Raw genomic sequence first — 14,246 nt, 5'->3', positions numbered from 1 at the left:
TGTAAATTATTTTATATACCTGTAATTACATTTCTACATGTGAACTTTAGAACTAAATATTCTAACTTAATTCGCCACAACAATTCCCATTTAAGTATGAAAAAATATTTTCTTAAAAACCTAGATATCAGGTATGGGTTTATGGTGTAGCAGTTATGATGACATTGGAATGCCCAGATCCAATATCAGAGTCCCTGGGATTAAGTTCCCTGGATTCCACTTTCAATTCCAGCTTCTTGATAACATAGGCCCTGGGAGTCAGCAGGTGATGGCTCAAATGTTAATCTCCCTGCCATCCATATAAGAGACCCACATTGAGTTCTGGGCTCCTGGATTTGGCCTGACTCAGGCCTTGCTACCATAGGCATTTGGGGACTGAACTAGCAGATGGAAAAGCTCTCTTGTTCTCTCTCTCTGCTTTTCAAATAAATAAAAACAGATAATTTTTTTAGATCTAGAGACTAAATCTTTTTCATTAGTATCAGACCTAATAATAATCTAAAGAAACATGATTCATCTTCCATCTTCTTGAATAACCTACTAGCTGGATTTACTAACACTCAACACTAATCGCTAAAGTGGACATTTTCGGGTCACAGGTCCTTTTGATTGGGGACAATTATTGAACACTGAGTTTATAGGTAAGAAGGAAGAGATTTCCAACTCTTGAGTGTGCAGGTCACAGTCAAAAGATGACAGACAATGACAGCCAGGGTTTCCATGTGGATTCCGTGTTGCATCGTTAGCTAAGAAGTCAAACAGAACAGCATGCCACAGGTGTGAAGTGACCTGGGGTACAGTGGCAGCTGCACTGACTCTGAAACAAAGATGCACTTTACCTAACCAAGGACACAGTCCTCCCAAACTCCTATAAGCAGAATGTGCAAAGAAACTTCGTGAGCACAGTGACACCACAGTGTTTGTGAACACTGCACACACGGACTACGAAAAGGCCGAGTCACAAAGCCTGACACTCAGGTGCAGCTGTCACTGGCGAGCACCACACACACTACTTCCTTTTTCTGTGTAACACGTCGGGCATGGCTTAAACGAAGGAGATGACGCTAGACTGTAACTTTCGAATAGCTGACTATTCTCAAATAATAAGCCAGACCAGATGATGTCAGAAGCATATATTTTCCCAAGAACGGAAGAAATGTTAAAAATTTTAAATGTCACATTTCAGCAATTTAAGGAAGATTTAATAACCAAAAAAAACTCAGTAATTTTTTAAAGGCAGGCACTATGCAAATGTGCTAAATAAGCTTCAGATCTAGCACAGAGTACGTTCATATTCTAAACACTTTCCTATTGCTAGGTATTATTAAAGACTGTCAAAAAAGTGATCCTAACCTAAACAATCCTAACCTAAAAACAAGTCACACCATTCTTTCATGAAATTCACAGCACTGAGTATATATTTTAAGATCTTATTTATCCTATTAAGATCATTAATTACATTCCCTAATTTTTATAATTCCTTTTTTTTTTAAACCAAACCCAAATTCACTGAAAGTCATACATAAAAATTAAATAAAAAAGAAAAAAAATCAGCGAGCTCACTTAATGGTAGCGCCAAGCCCTGAGCCTCGGCATCCTGACTCCTAATCCAGAGATTTTCCTGCAAGACTATACTGGCTCCATAAAAATAACTGGGTTATAAAATATTTCAATAAAATGAACACACATTGAAAAGGATTAAGGGAAAGACAGTGCCGCTTCTGCTAACAATTTCCACTTACAAAGTCTCCAACCCAAACCTGGGAGAATAGTTTAACAACGCAAACACTCTAATTAGGTTTCCATGCTGCTATGTACCCAGTATACTAAATCAACTCATTACAGGTGTAAACATGCAAATATGTGACAGGATCCTTAATACACAGGCCTCATCTCCCAAGTATTTCCGAATAGACACGTATCCCAGGAAAATCATCTGCTGGCAATTTCTGAAAGCTCTCTTCCTTGAGGTGATTAAGTGCTACCAGTGGAAGCAGCAATCTAGACCATTCCTATGGGCAAGACCAAATGGTCAACCACAGTAAATCACTTAGCTTTCAGAGGGGTATTTTTAACTTTTCCTTAATTCCTTCTTTTTTTATTATTATTATTATTTCAGGGTGACAGTCAACGTGAGCAAGGAAAGAACATGAATGTCATTGCAAAATAACACATTTTCAGAAAGAGTTTATTGCAATCCCACAAAATTTAAACAGATGCAAAGAGTAGTGCATACCTCAAAACCACCGAAATCGTCATCATCCATTCTTCAAGTGGCACCTGAAAAATGCCAAAAGACGTTTAAACAAGCCCCTCCCACACAGCCTTCTATGTCAACTTCAATGTAGGTACACACTTTGACATGTACATTACAACTATTTCATTTAAGTAAAAAAAAAAACTTTCTTTGAGCTATCTGTGTATGCATTTTAAGAGCAAAAAGAGTTGGTAATTGGCTTTTACTTTCTGGCAAAATTAGCAATTTCTGTAACTTTTTCAGCAACCATGTATTTTGCCATTTTATGTTGAGACGCCAGGAGTGGAAAAATATTCTTTTACATTTTAATTTGCTTTTCCCAAATTGGCGCTAGGGCTCAATTCAATAATGCTTCCTGCTTTTTGCATCTATTCCTCAGTTGTCTGGCAACATCAGCACAAACTCCAGCTAAGAACAGGACTGCGGTGAGTTTTTGGAAATCTGTCCCCCACCACAAAGGTTCTTCCCTCGGTTTCATGGCCGAGGCTGATTTAGATTTTCAAAATTGATCAGCATTTTTGAGCTGTGGCCACAACTTCTGGAGCATTCTGATATGTGTATTTTTAGCTGAAACTGCTTTGCACTTTTGGAAAAATGTGGAGCAAGTTACTAGGTTGATCAAGATAAATCAAGTCATGTATTCATGGGAGGACAGGGATGAGAAAAACACAAGCCGATCTCCAGAGTCCTCTCTTCTTTACCCATGGAGTATACAGGAGAGGTGTGGCCTTTGTTTTTTTGTTTTTGTTTTTGTTTTTTGTTTTTTTGTCCTAAAGCCATTATTACTGAAATAAAACGATAAAAGCATTGACAGCTATGCTTCAGAAAAAGAAAAAACAAGCAATGAAAAAAAAAAAAACTTTTAAAAAGGAAGTCTGAGAAGGTGAAGTCAGTCATAGGCAGTACATACTAACAAGAAAACTCGATGAGCTCTCAGCCTGCAATGATCAGCAGCCACCAAGGTTAAGCTGATCAAAAATAATTGGTTTCCTCTCTTTCTAAAGTCAGCACAAACATGGGCCTGATTACGGAAAACAATCCTCTCACTTCTAAAAACGCAGCTGTGAGAAGTTAATCGTATGTTAAACAACAATCCTAAAGGCATCTGCTAAGACATCAGCTGTGAGTGGTTCTCCATTGCTACACTTTGCCTTCTCCCTGAAATCAACACTAACGCCTCCCAAGAGCAAACACAGAAACTGTCAACGAAAAGTAAACGATGAAAAACACTCATCTCGTAGATGGCCTTCCAAAGCTAAATAAATTTATTTTCAAAGAAACTTAGTGGGTAATGACACTGAAAGGAACACATGGAGACAGATATAAAAAGGAAGAGCACTAAGTCAGCCAGAATACGATAAAATATTGTCATCATTACTCACAACTTAACAATCTGATGAAAATTTTTTAAAAGATGTCTTTCTCCCAAAAATTAAAGCTGAGCAAGGCATCCACATGCAACACTTAAGAAATACAAACCAGACTTCAGAAACTTCTGATGGTGGTTAGTCTGAAATGGAATTCACATTAATTTTGTGTTGCAAGTGAACACAAATCTGTATGTGATTACATTTTTCATGAAGAAGTTATGAAAGGAGAATGATATGGATACTGAAAACTAACCAAGTCAGACTATAAACACCAAGTTTGTCTTTTCCACATGTATCCCATGAATCTCAAGAGACAATTAAAAATATTTTTAGCATCTATAAACGCTGTACTCAAGTCATATGGTTTCAAAAGAATGGAATTTTTAGAGTAATACTTCTATGTGTTTTCATAAGACACCTCCCAATAAACTATTCGTAAGTTTCCAGAAAATGTGAAAACATAAACAAACACCCCTGCCTAACAATCACTGCAGCTTATTTGCCTGTGGAAATGAACCAAATACCAACAGTTTGCTAACCACTGATTTAGCTCAACAAAAGAACATTATTAGCGGCCACCGACGTGTTCCATACCCCAGCAACTTCTACACGGGAGAAAGCAGATGGCAGCCTTCCTCTGCTGTATTTTCAAAGAAATATTAATACATTTAAGAAAACAAAGGTCTTGAGTTTCTTAAACTTCAGTGCTAGAGAAATATTATTTTAAAGCACTAATCTTTCTCCAAATAAGTCAGATTTTCAATGCTACAAGTTCTGTTTCTTTCTGAATATAAAGAGTAGAAGAAAGAACATTCATAGCATCTGTTCATGAAAATCAATCTTTACAAAATAACAAAAAATGAAATTATTTGTTAAAAAATAACCACTTAGTGTGAGTGTGGGCTCCTCTATGAATCTGGCTCGCTCGCTCGCTCTCTCTCTCTCTGTCTCTCTCTGTCTCCGCCTCTCTGTCTCCACCTCTCTGTAACTCTGCCTTTCAAATAAATAAATAAACCTCAAAAACTAAAAAGAAATTACCAACTGGTGTGGAGAGACAGAGCAGACTGTAAGAAAATCATGAACTTACAAACAATATCTGCAGAGAAACAGCCAGAACGAGAACAGAATCCCCAAGGAACGGGGAATATGCAGGGGATACACCTGACCGGAAGCACCACGGAAAGCTTCAGACCCACAGAATTTCAAATGGCGCCTTAAGAACTCAACACTGCACTCATGTCTTTACCCAAAAGTTGTCCTCTAAGACAACAATCATTTGTTTTCATTGTTTGCTTCTCTATAAAAACGGGATTACAGAGAACATGAAATGGCCAAACCTGAAAACAAATACACAGCACGAAGATAAATCTTAAACTCCCAGTGAGGAAAGTAAGAATCAGCCATGTTTACAATATGGATTCTACCAAAAGCCCAGCCATGGGTGGCAGCAAATGTTGTGGTTGTAACCCCCAAGTCAGCTCCCACCTGCAATGCCCAGCACAGCAGAGGGCAGAAGACTCACTCCTGGCCGGGGTGAGCAGAAACCAGGCCGGGAAGGCAGCACACAGGAGGACGACATTGAGTTCTGTTGGTGGCTGAGACCTGTAGCTACCCTTATCCTTCACCACACCTCAGCAGCCCACACGTGAACAACTGGGCTGGCCCCACAAGTCAGAGCACACGTGGTCTCCTCTGCTGAATCCCATCAACCTACGAAAAACGGCCTCATCAGAGGTTGCACAAACACGTTACACCTCCTTCAAGTACATGTGTTGGGAGAAAACCAACCCACATGCAATTTCCAATTAGCTTCGGATCTCAGAAAGAGGCAAGGGCCGGTGCTGTGGCATAGCGGGTAAAGCTACCGCCTAAAGTGCCGGCAGTCCATATGGGTGCCAGTTCCAGTCTCGGCTGCTCTTCTTCCGATCCAGCTCTCTACTATGGCCTGGGAAAACAGTAGAAGATGGACAAGTCCTTGGGCCCCTGCACCCACGTGGGAGACCAGAGAAGGCTCCTGGCTTCGGATTGGCACAGCTCCAGCTGCTGGGGCCAACTGAGGAGTGAACCAGCGGATGGAAGACCTCTCTCTGCCTCTCCTTCTCTCTCTGTTTAATTCTTTCAAGTAAATAAATAAATCTTAAAAGAAAGAAAGAGGCAGAAGACTATAAAGGTTCAAAGGAGGGACCCTGGAGTCAGGCTGCTTGGGCTGAAACCCAGCTCTGCCACTTCCTATGTTAAACTGGCACACGGCTTAAGTAGTCTGTGACCCAGCTTCCTCTTCTGTCAAATGGGGACAGCTCTAACAACAGCACCTGACCCCTAAGATCATTACAAGGAATGAGTAAGTTAAAACAGATGAAGCCCTTAGGAACACAGGCTACTCGATCAGTGCTTCCCTTTTGTATTTGCACAGGCTACCAAGGATGAACAAAGGTATGGAGACGATCCGTATTATAAAAATACAGAGACCAAACAGCCACAGAAAGTTGGAAGAAACACAGGCTACCCAGGGGAGAAAATTTTTTAAAAATAAAAAAAAAACTTGAAAGTTAAAAACTGGGGCAAGCCTGCCAGGATGCGCACATCCCGTGACACAGTAGCTGAGTTCAATTCCCAGCTCCGTTCCCAATCCAGCTGCCTGCTAATGTGCTCCCAGGTTGGCAGCAGCTGATAGTTCTAGTACCTGGTGAAGAAATCATTAATAACTGAAGACAACTCTCTGAATGAAAAGACAATATATCCACATGCAACGAGGGGAAGAAGCAGAGGGAGAGACAAAGGAAGGGAGGGAAGGAGGGAGGGAGGAAGTCAGAAAAAGAACCAACAGCAAGACACAACAGAGACAGAAAGGATCCTGCAAGCTCCAGGAAGATAAAGTCTCACACAAGTAATGGAGGATATCATGGCATCAGGCATCACAGTAGCATCTCTGCTAAGTAGAAAACAATGGAAAACTCAGAAAATTATTTACAACACAGAAGTCTATAATCAGTCAACTCAACAAGTAATTAAATGAAGAATAAAATCATGTTCACACCTGTAAAAACAACTATTATTTCCCACTGTTTCTGAAAAAAAAAAAAAAAAACTTATTAATGGGACCCAAGGGAATAAGACAAAGACTACGTGTGACTACGAAGTAAGAGGTCCAGCTAATGTGAAAAGCAAAAAGAATTCTCCCAGACTGATGGAGAACTGAGCTCCCCTGGGACCCAGGGGGCCAATCTTCAGAACAACCAGTCTAGACTGGACCAGATCAGAAAGCTCCTGGGAGACACATTCAAGAAAATGACATCAATAAACGATCTCAGATGTTTTACCATCCTGCAGGTGACTTAAACTGGGGAGAAATTTCAGAGTGGAATTAGCGACGAGAACCAACTGAAAACAGAGAGACGGCAATGTTGGACAGCTGCAGGAAACTCTATGTACTGAATTTTTCAGCTGTGCACAATGCAAATAATGAATTACAATATAATCGCACTGGAAATGTAAGAGAAAATGAGCTCTGGGGTGTGAGGTAGTGGAGAGAGTAAAAGACAACTGAAGCCCCATCTTTCACATTACAAAGTGGATGGGTTCTGAAATCGGAAGATCAAAAAGATGTATATGTAATCATGGAAAAAATCAGCTGTGTGTTAAACATCCCAACTCCAGAAAGCAGAAAGTGAGGACATGGAAAACCAGCAAGGGCACAGGAACAGCTCTGTCAATACAAGTCTTCCACAACCTGAAAATACGGGCATAAGCAACAACTGTAAGCCATCCTCCCCACGACCCTCACCGAAACACTCCAGAGAAAACTCAAGGACAGCTTCTTACCACAAAAATAATTTTTAAAAAAGAGGCACACATGCTTTAGAACAGTGTTTAACCAATGAACAAAGTGGAAAGTTTCATATTAGTCTCTGTTATAACACATTCCCACACTACCAGTATTTATACAAGAAGTAAAGTTGTATGTATTTTGAGTTGTATCTCTAGACACCAAAGCTGCTCAAATGAAAACAAATCAAAAACAAAGCAAAAAAAAAATATGAGAGGACAAAACCTTTAGATAACTAACATCAACACGTAAAACTGTAGGCACTGGAGCACTGTGGGTGAAGCTCTGCCACTTGAGAAATGTGCATCCCATATCCGAATGCCTGAGATCACATCACACCTCCACTTCCCATCCAGCTTTCCAATAACATGCACCATGGGAGGCCACAGCTGACGCCCCAAGAACATGGATCCCTGCCACCCACATGGAGACCCATATGGAATTACTGGCTCAGGGATTCAGCCTGGTGCAGCCCTGGCTGTCACAGGCATTCAGGCTTTGGGAAGTGAACCAGCAGATACGAGTGGCTGTCTGCCTGCCTGTCTCTTTTTTTCTCACTCTACCTTTAAAATCAGCAAAAAATAAATACACAAAAATAAAACCTCAAGAGATCATCTAGCTATTTGCCCCATTTAAGTGTGCCCGACTGTCTTAGCACTCAACTCAATCTGCATCCCATCTGGGAAACTACTCGTTGAACACCCTCCTCATAAAAGCAATGACATTTTTCCATTGGATCCTGTTTGGTGCCATGTTTTCTAGAAACAGGAGAAGAAAGTATGTTTTCTGATTCTCCAGAATAAAAGCATATTGGAAAGAGGAAACAGGAAAAAAAAAAACAAACACCATACTCTCTTCTTAGTTAAAATGTAAAAATGAACAGCCATTGAGACAGGGGCAGGCCTTGTGGCACAGCGGGTTAAGCTGCAGCCTTTGATGCCAGCATTCCACATGAACAACAGTTCTGATCCAACACCCTGCTAGTGTCCCTGGGAAAGCAGCAGCAGATAGCCCAAGGGCTTGGGATACTGCACCCACATAGGAGACCCAGATAGGCCACATAGGCCTAGCCCAGATGTTGTGGCTATTTGTAGAATAAACCAAATGACAGTGAATCTATTTCTCACTTTCCCTTCCTTCCTCCCTCCCTCCCTCCCTCCCTCTCTCTCTCTCTCTCTCCCTCCCTCTCCCCCTCCCCCCCCTCTCGTAAGTCGGCCTTTTTGGATGAATAAATCTTTTTTAAAAAACAATTAGATTGTTTAATCATGTAAGATCAGAATTTCAGGCTTATCTGTTCAAGGAAATTATTTGTATACCTAAGTTACTGTAAGAACTTTGCAGGTCCCATAGGGACCATGGGTTAATCTTTTCTTCATACCCTAACAGCTTCAACTAGAAGTTCCTAGAACATGGTAAGGGCTCAAAGAATATTTTAAATTAATACTCTTGGAATAAATAACTGAATTTACCCAAATGAGTTACTAATAGTTCCCACATGATTCCTTTTTCCCTCTAATTTTTCCAAATAAAAATACATGGGAGTCTGGGCAGCAGGAGATCAAGTTGCCAACACTAAAACAGCTCTGCCATATTAAGGCAACAGACTGAAGGCTGACATCTTAAAGGAAATGCCATAGCTCCATTCTACTCTGCTCAACCACTGAACTAGTGTTGGAGCTAATAATAATTCTGAAACCCCCAATTCTATAGCCTTCGGTTAATTCTTCCCACTCTTCCAACACATTAACAGCAATCTATCCCCAGGCTGAGAGCTCTTCAATCCTATCTCATTACTCTCACCTTCAAAAAAGCTGCATGCAATCCCATGATATTAATGGTCTGCACAAATCTGCCAGAACCAACTACTTCTCTGAGCCCTGTCCTATTTCTAGCCATGTAATGAACATTTTTAATGTGGCCTTCTGTCAATTCAGAACTCTGCATTGATTGTACTCCTATTTGGGCAAAATCTCACGCCCCAGTGACTATCTGGAGAGATACACTGCTTTCTACCCTTACATTTTAAAGGAAAATATAGGCCTTCTATCAACAGAGGGGAACAGGAATGGAAAAATGATATAAGCCCTTTCTCTATCATCTTTACTCCTCTGCAGGAGAAAATCCGAATATTTTTGCTAGGAGGCCATCCACAGGTTCCTCTACCAGACAAGATTAATGTATAAAGTTGGGTGTGCTGCAAAGTACCCTTGCTTAGCTTTCTCACTGGAGAACCCACAGACAACATACTCTACTTCTATTCCAAGTCCCAGGAGAAGCTCACCAGAGAAAAACTTGGCATGGAGATGTGTGCTGTTTAGCCACCCTGCCTGTGATGTGAGATGTAAGTAATGCAGAAGAGAACTTGCAGAAACCTCATTTCAGCCTTAGGTGTACACTAAGGCATTAACCTCAGAGCCGCCACTCTCACTCCTTACGACTTCTGGTTCTACTTCTCTGCTGATTCCGAATCTAGAGTACCCCAAGGCTACTGACAATGGCTCTCCACCAAGAGCCACCACCAACACCCAGTTTCCTGTCTTCTGGTGAGAACCACCAGGTAAAGCCACTACAAAACTGATGTTTCTCTTCTTCACTTGAATTCTCAGCATTGCCTAACACACCCATTTTTCTATCATTCTTTCTCTATTCTACAGAGATGCCCAGGACTCCTCAAACTCCCATCCTTTCTATTCCTTTCTACAATCCAACCAAATGGCCAAGCTAAATAGAAGAAAGCACTGTAAGAGAATCCCGTTAACTACCAGCATCTGTGCTCTCACTCATAGACTTGGCTTTTTTTTTTTTTTTTTTTGACAGTGGACAGTGAGAGAGAGAGAGACAGAGAGAAAGGTCTTCCTTTGCCGTTGGTTCACCCTCCAATGGCTGCCGCAGTAGGTGCACTGCGGCCGGCACACCGCGCTGATCCGATGGCAGGAGCCAGGTGCTTCTCCTGGTCTCCCATGGGGTGCAGGGCCCAAGCACTTGGGCCATCCTCCACTGCACTCCCTGGCCACAGCAGAGAGCTGGCCTGGAAGAGAGGCAACCGGGACAGAATCCGGCGCCCTGACCAGGAATAGAACCTGGTGTGCCGGCACCGCAAGGTGGAGGATTAGCCTGTTAAGCCACGGCGCTGGCCTATACCCTAGTTTTACAAACTCAACTTTATGCCTAGTTAACAGGCTTGTCTTCTTGGAAGTTTTCATTCATCATTGTTTTGGAGATTCCCTTTTAATCTCTCCTGTATTGGCTAACTAGAGTTCATATATTTTCCAGAGCTCACGTTTTTCTCTTTCTTGGTTTATTCTCTCATTTTGATGGAACACATCCTCTGGTAACTTTCTGAGAAAAATGCATGAGAGAAAAAAAGGTTTTTTGAGAATTTTTACTTAAATATCTCCAGCATTAGAAACTATTTTCTCTATTGTGAAGTCAATGCTCCATTGTTTTCTAACCAATAGTTTCCCTTTTGTGAAATTTGGTACTATTTTGAATTTTTCCTTATCTGGACACCAACCAGGTCAGCTCAGCTCTGACACCACTCCCTGAGTGACTTCTCACCCAGGGGCTACAGAGTCAGGGGATTCCTCCAAGCTCCTCAGGCTCAGCCACCTGCTAGAGTGGCTCACAGAATTCAGGGCAGGGCTTTGCTACCACCTGACTGTTAGAAAGGCTCTGACTTAGGAACAGCAGAAGCTAGGGATAGACAGGGCAAGGTATGGGCTTGGGGGGCAGACCAATTGCCATCCTGAAGCTCCCCAGGGGCTCTCCAAGAGCCACCTGCCTACCAGACACTCCATCACCCCAGCACTCAGGAAATCACATAGATTTAAGAAGGCTGATGGCAGGGACTAGGGACAAGAACAAAAACGTTTTTCTTATTATCACATCATCTTTGAGTCTTCCTATTAAAATCAACACTCACTCCCCTTCGAACTGTTCGTCTTCACTAAGAGGTGCAGGATTTACATCTTGGGTGAAGATCTCCACCTGACTTCAAGGATTCACATTATCCTGCCTTTGGCGATGTTAGCTCATTCATTCAGTCGGTCATCAAACGATTTTTGAGCAACTGATGTTTTCGGCATTCTTTTGAGCACTCAAATTAGCTGCGAACCAAAGACGCCTAATCTGCTCTCAGGGAACTTAAGTGCAGTGTAGGTGAGCCAGTCAAAAAAAAAAAAAAAAAAAAAGAGCAAATAAGCTAGGTTCAGGTACTTCTTCTTCTTTTTTTTTTTTTTTTTTTTTTTTGGACAGGCAGAGTGGACAGTAGAGGGAGACAGAGAGAAACGTCTTCCTTTTTGCCGTTGGTTCACCCTCCAATGGCCACTGCGGCCGGCACATCGCGCTGATCCGAAGCCAGGAGCCAGGTGCTTCTCCTGGTCTCCCATGGGGTGCAGGGCCCAAGCACTTGGGCCATCCTCCACTGCACTCCCTGGCCACAGCAGAGAGCTGGCCTGGAAGAGGGGCAACCGGGACAGGATCGGTGCCCCGACCAGGACTAGAACCCGGTGTGCCGGCGCCGCAAGGCGGAGGATTAGCCTAGTGAGCCGCGGCGCCTGCCAAGACTTGGCTCTCTTAATAGCATCCTCTCAAATACTCAGAGGCTGATGTCTGTCCTGGCAGCTTAGATGCTGGTTAAGACACTTGTATCCCACACTGGAAGACCTGGGTTCAATTCTTGGCTCTGCTCCTGATTCCAGTTTTTGCTGATGAGCGAGGGAGGCAGCAGATGACAACCCAAGTAGATGGGTCCCTGCCACCCACAAGGGAGATGTGGATTATGTTCCCGGCTCTTGCCTACAGCCTGGTCCAGCCCTGGCCACTGCAGGCATTTAGAGAATGAGCGAGAAAATGGTGGTTGTATGTGTATGTGTTTCTCCTGCTTTCTCTTTCAAATAAATAAGAACTTTATTTTGGTATTAACAGACCCCTAAAATTATCTTTTTGATACTGAGTGCCCCCTCTCCGTAAACACGGTGTATCTCATCACTAAGATTCACCATGGTTAAGTGTCTTTTTAATGCGTACTAATGAAAGTTTACACTTTTCCTAAGGAAATCTTACACATCGCTTATTATTTCTAACCTAAATACTAATATGCTATGATGCTATTTTAATGTCTTTTTTAAGTTACATTACCCAGTTTATCATTGTTGTATGACAATGTAATTGCCTTGTGTATATTTATCTTCTATCCATTCACCTTTGGTAAAGTCTCATTTCTAACAACTTATCTGTGTATTATTTTTATATGTAAATGATACTGAATCCAAATCATAAGTTTTATTTCCTGCTTTACAATTCTTGCACCTCTAAGTCTTTTTTCTTGTTTTAATCACTGACTATATCCTCCAGTGAAATGCTAAATACCTGAGGTAATGTGGCGAATTATATTTTCCAAAGATGATCTCAAAAACATCTGCCATTGCACATCTCCTTCTGAGAATGAACAGTGATATTCCTCCCATTTAGGGGAAGGGTCTCTGACCCATCCCCCTGGAACCCGGGTAGATTACCATGACTTCCACAACCAATCGAGTATAGCAGGAGTAACACTGTGCGCCTTCCCTGGCTAGGTCACAGAAATGCAATGCACTCTGTCTTGTGCTCTTGTGTCTTGGAACTTAGATGCCATGATGTGAGAAAAAACAAACCAACCCAGATGACAGCCTAATTGAGTTCCCAGTCGACAGCCAGCACCAAATTACCAGATGTTCAGATGAAGATACTTCTAGATGATTCCAGTCCCCTAGCCACCAACTCATCTCCAATGGTCAAATCATCCCAGCTGAGGCACTTTTTCAAAAGGATGGAGCAATAAAAATATCTTACTCTTCACTATCCAAGTTCCTGACCTTCAGAATATCCACAAGCATTAAAAAAAATGGTTGCTTTATGCCATGAAATTTGATATGCCTTATTATGTAGCAGGAATAGCTGGAAAAGATAACATCACACCTTTACTGCCCCTGATTTTACAAGTAATCTTTTTAATATTTCCCCACTTAGAAACACAGCTGTTGATTACTGCTTGTTGCCTACTTTTTTTAATTTTCCCTTAGAAATTAAAGAAGTTTCCTCTTTTCCGAATTTGCTAAGCATTCTAAATCATGAACTTTACACTGACCATTGAAAGCTTAAATTATCATATTTTTTTCTTTTAACCTATTAATATCATCATTTACATTTCCAGTTCTTCTAATAGGAAACCATCCTTGCATACCTCAGATAAACCCAATTTGATGCTGTTTGTCTTCTTTTAAATGTTAGCCTCAATTTCCTAATACATCTGTAATTTTCATTTCTTATAATATCTTCATCTGGTTTTGCTATCAGGATTATGCCGGACTTTCATAACCAGCTGTGGAATCATCTCTCTTTTTCTACCAATTAAAAGAGATTGCATCATATTGGAATAATCTATTTCTTAAAATTTTGGTAGAAACTTGCTTACCACATCATCTAGGCTTCTTGCTGTCTTTGTGGGAAGATTCAATTTCTTTTAATTATAGGATGATTCAGACACTTAATTTCGCCCTCAGTTTTTGTAAGTAATATCATTCTAGAAATTCTGTCTATTTTTAAATAGTTGGCTTACAGTTAGCAGTATTCTCATTATGCTTTTAATCTCTAATTTTTTCTGTGGTTGTCTTTTCTTCAGTCTATCTGAACTAATTCTATGAGTCCACGAACAGAATTATTTTATACTCTATATCCTTGCTCATATTTTTTCCCTTTGATCAATCAATTATCACAAGAGGTGAACTGGAATTTTCAGCTATAAAAGTAACTG

General features: G+C 41.2%; 1 protein-coding gene across 5 annotated transcripts in view; it reads right to left on the bottom strand.

Annotated features, from left to right (window-relative positions):
• CCDC91 (coiled-coil domain containing 91) overlaps positions 1-14,246 on the bottom strand; it is a 325,533-nt gene that overhangs the window by 251,460 nt on the left and 59,827 nt on the right. For all 5 annotated transcript variants that reach the window (XM_062195016.1, XM_062195014.1, XM_062195013.1 and 2 more), the window contains exon 2: positions 2,237-2,280. In XM_062195016.1, coding sequence (XP_062051000.1) covers positions 2,237-2,266 — 30 coding nt within the window. In that variant the 5' untranslated portion in view covers positions 2,267-2,280. The remainder of the gene's footprint in view (positions 1-2,236; positions 2,281-14,246) is intronic.

This window comes from Lepus europaeus, chromosome 6 (assembly GCF_033115175.1).
Source record: "Lepus europaeus isolate LE1 chromosome 6, mLepTim1.pri, whole genome shotgun sequence".
NCBI classification, from domain to species: Eukaryota; Metazoa; Chordata; class Mammalia; order Lagomorpha; family Leporidae; genus Lepus; species Lepus europaeus.
Note: the sequence above shows the minus strand (reverse complement) of the source record. Positions and strands in the feature narration are given on the sequence as shown.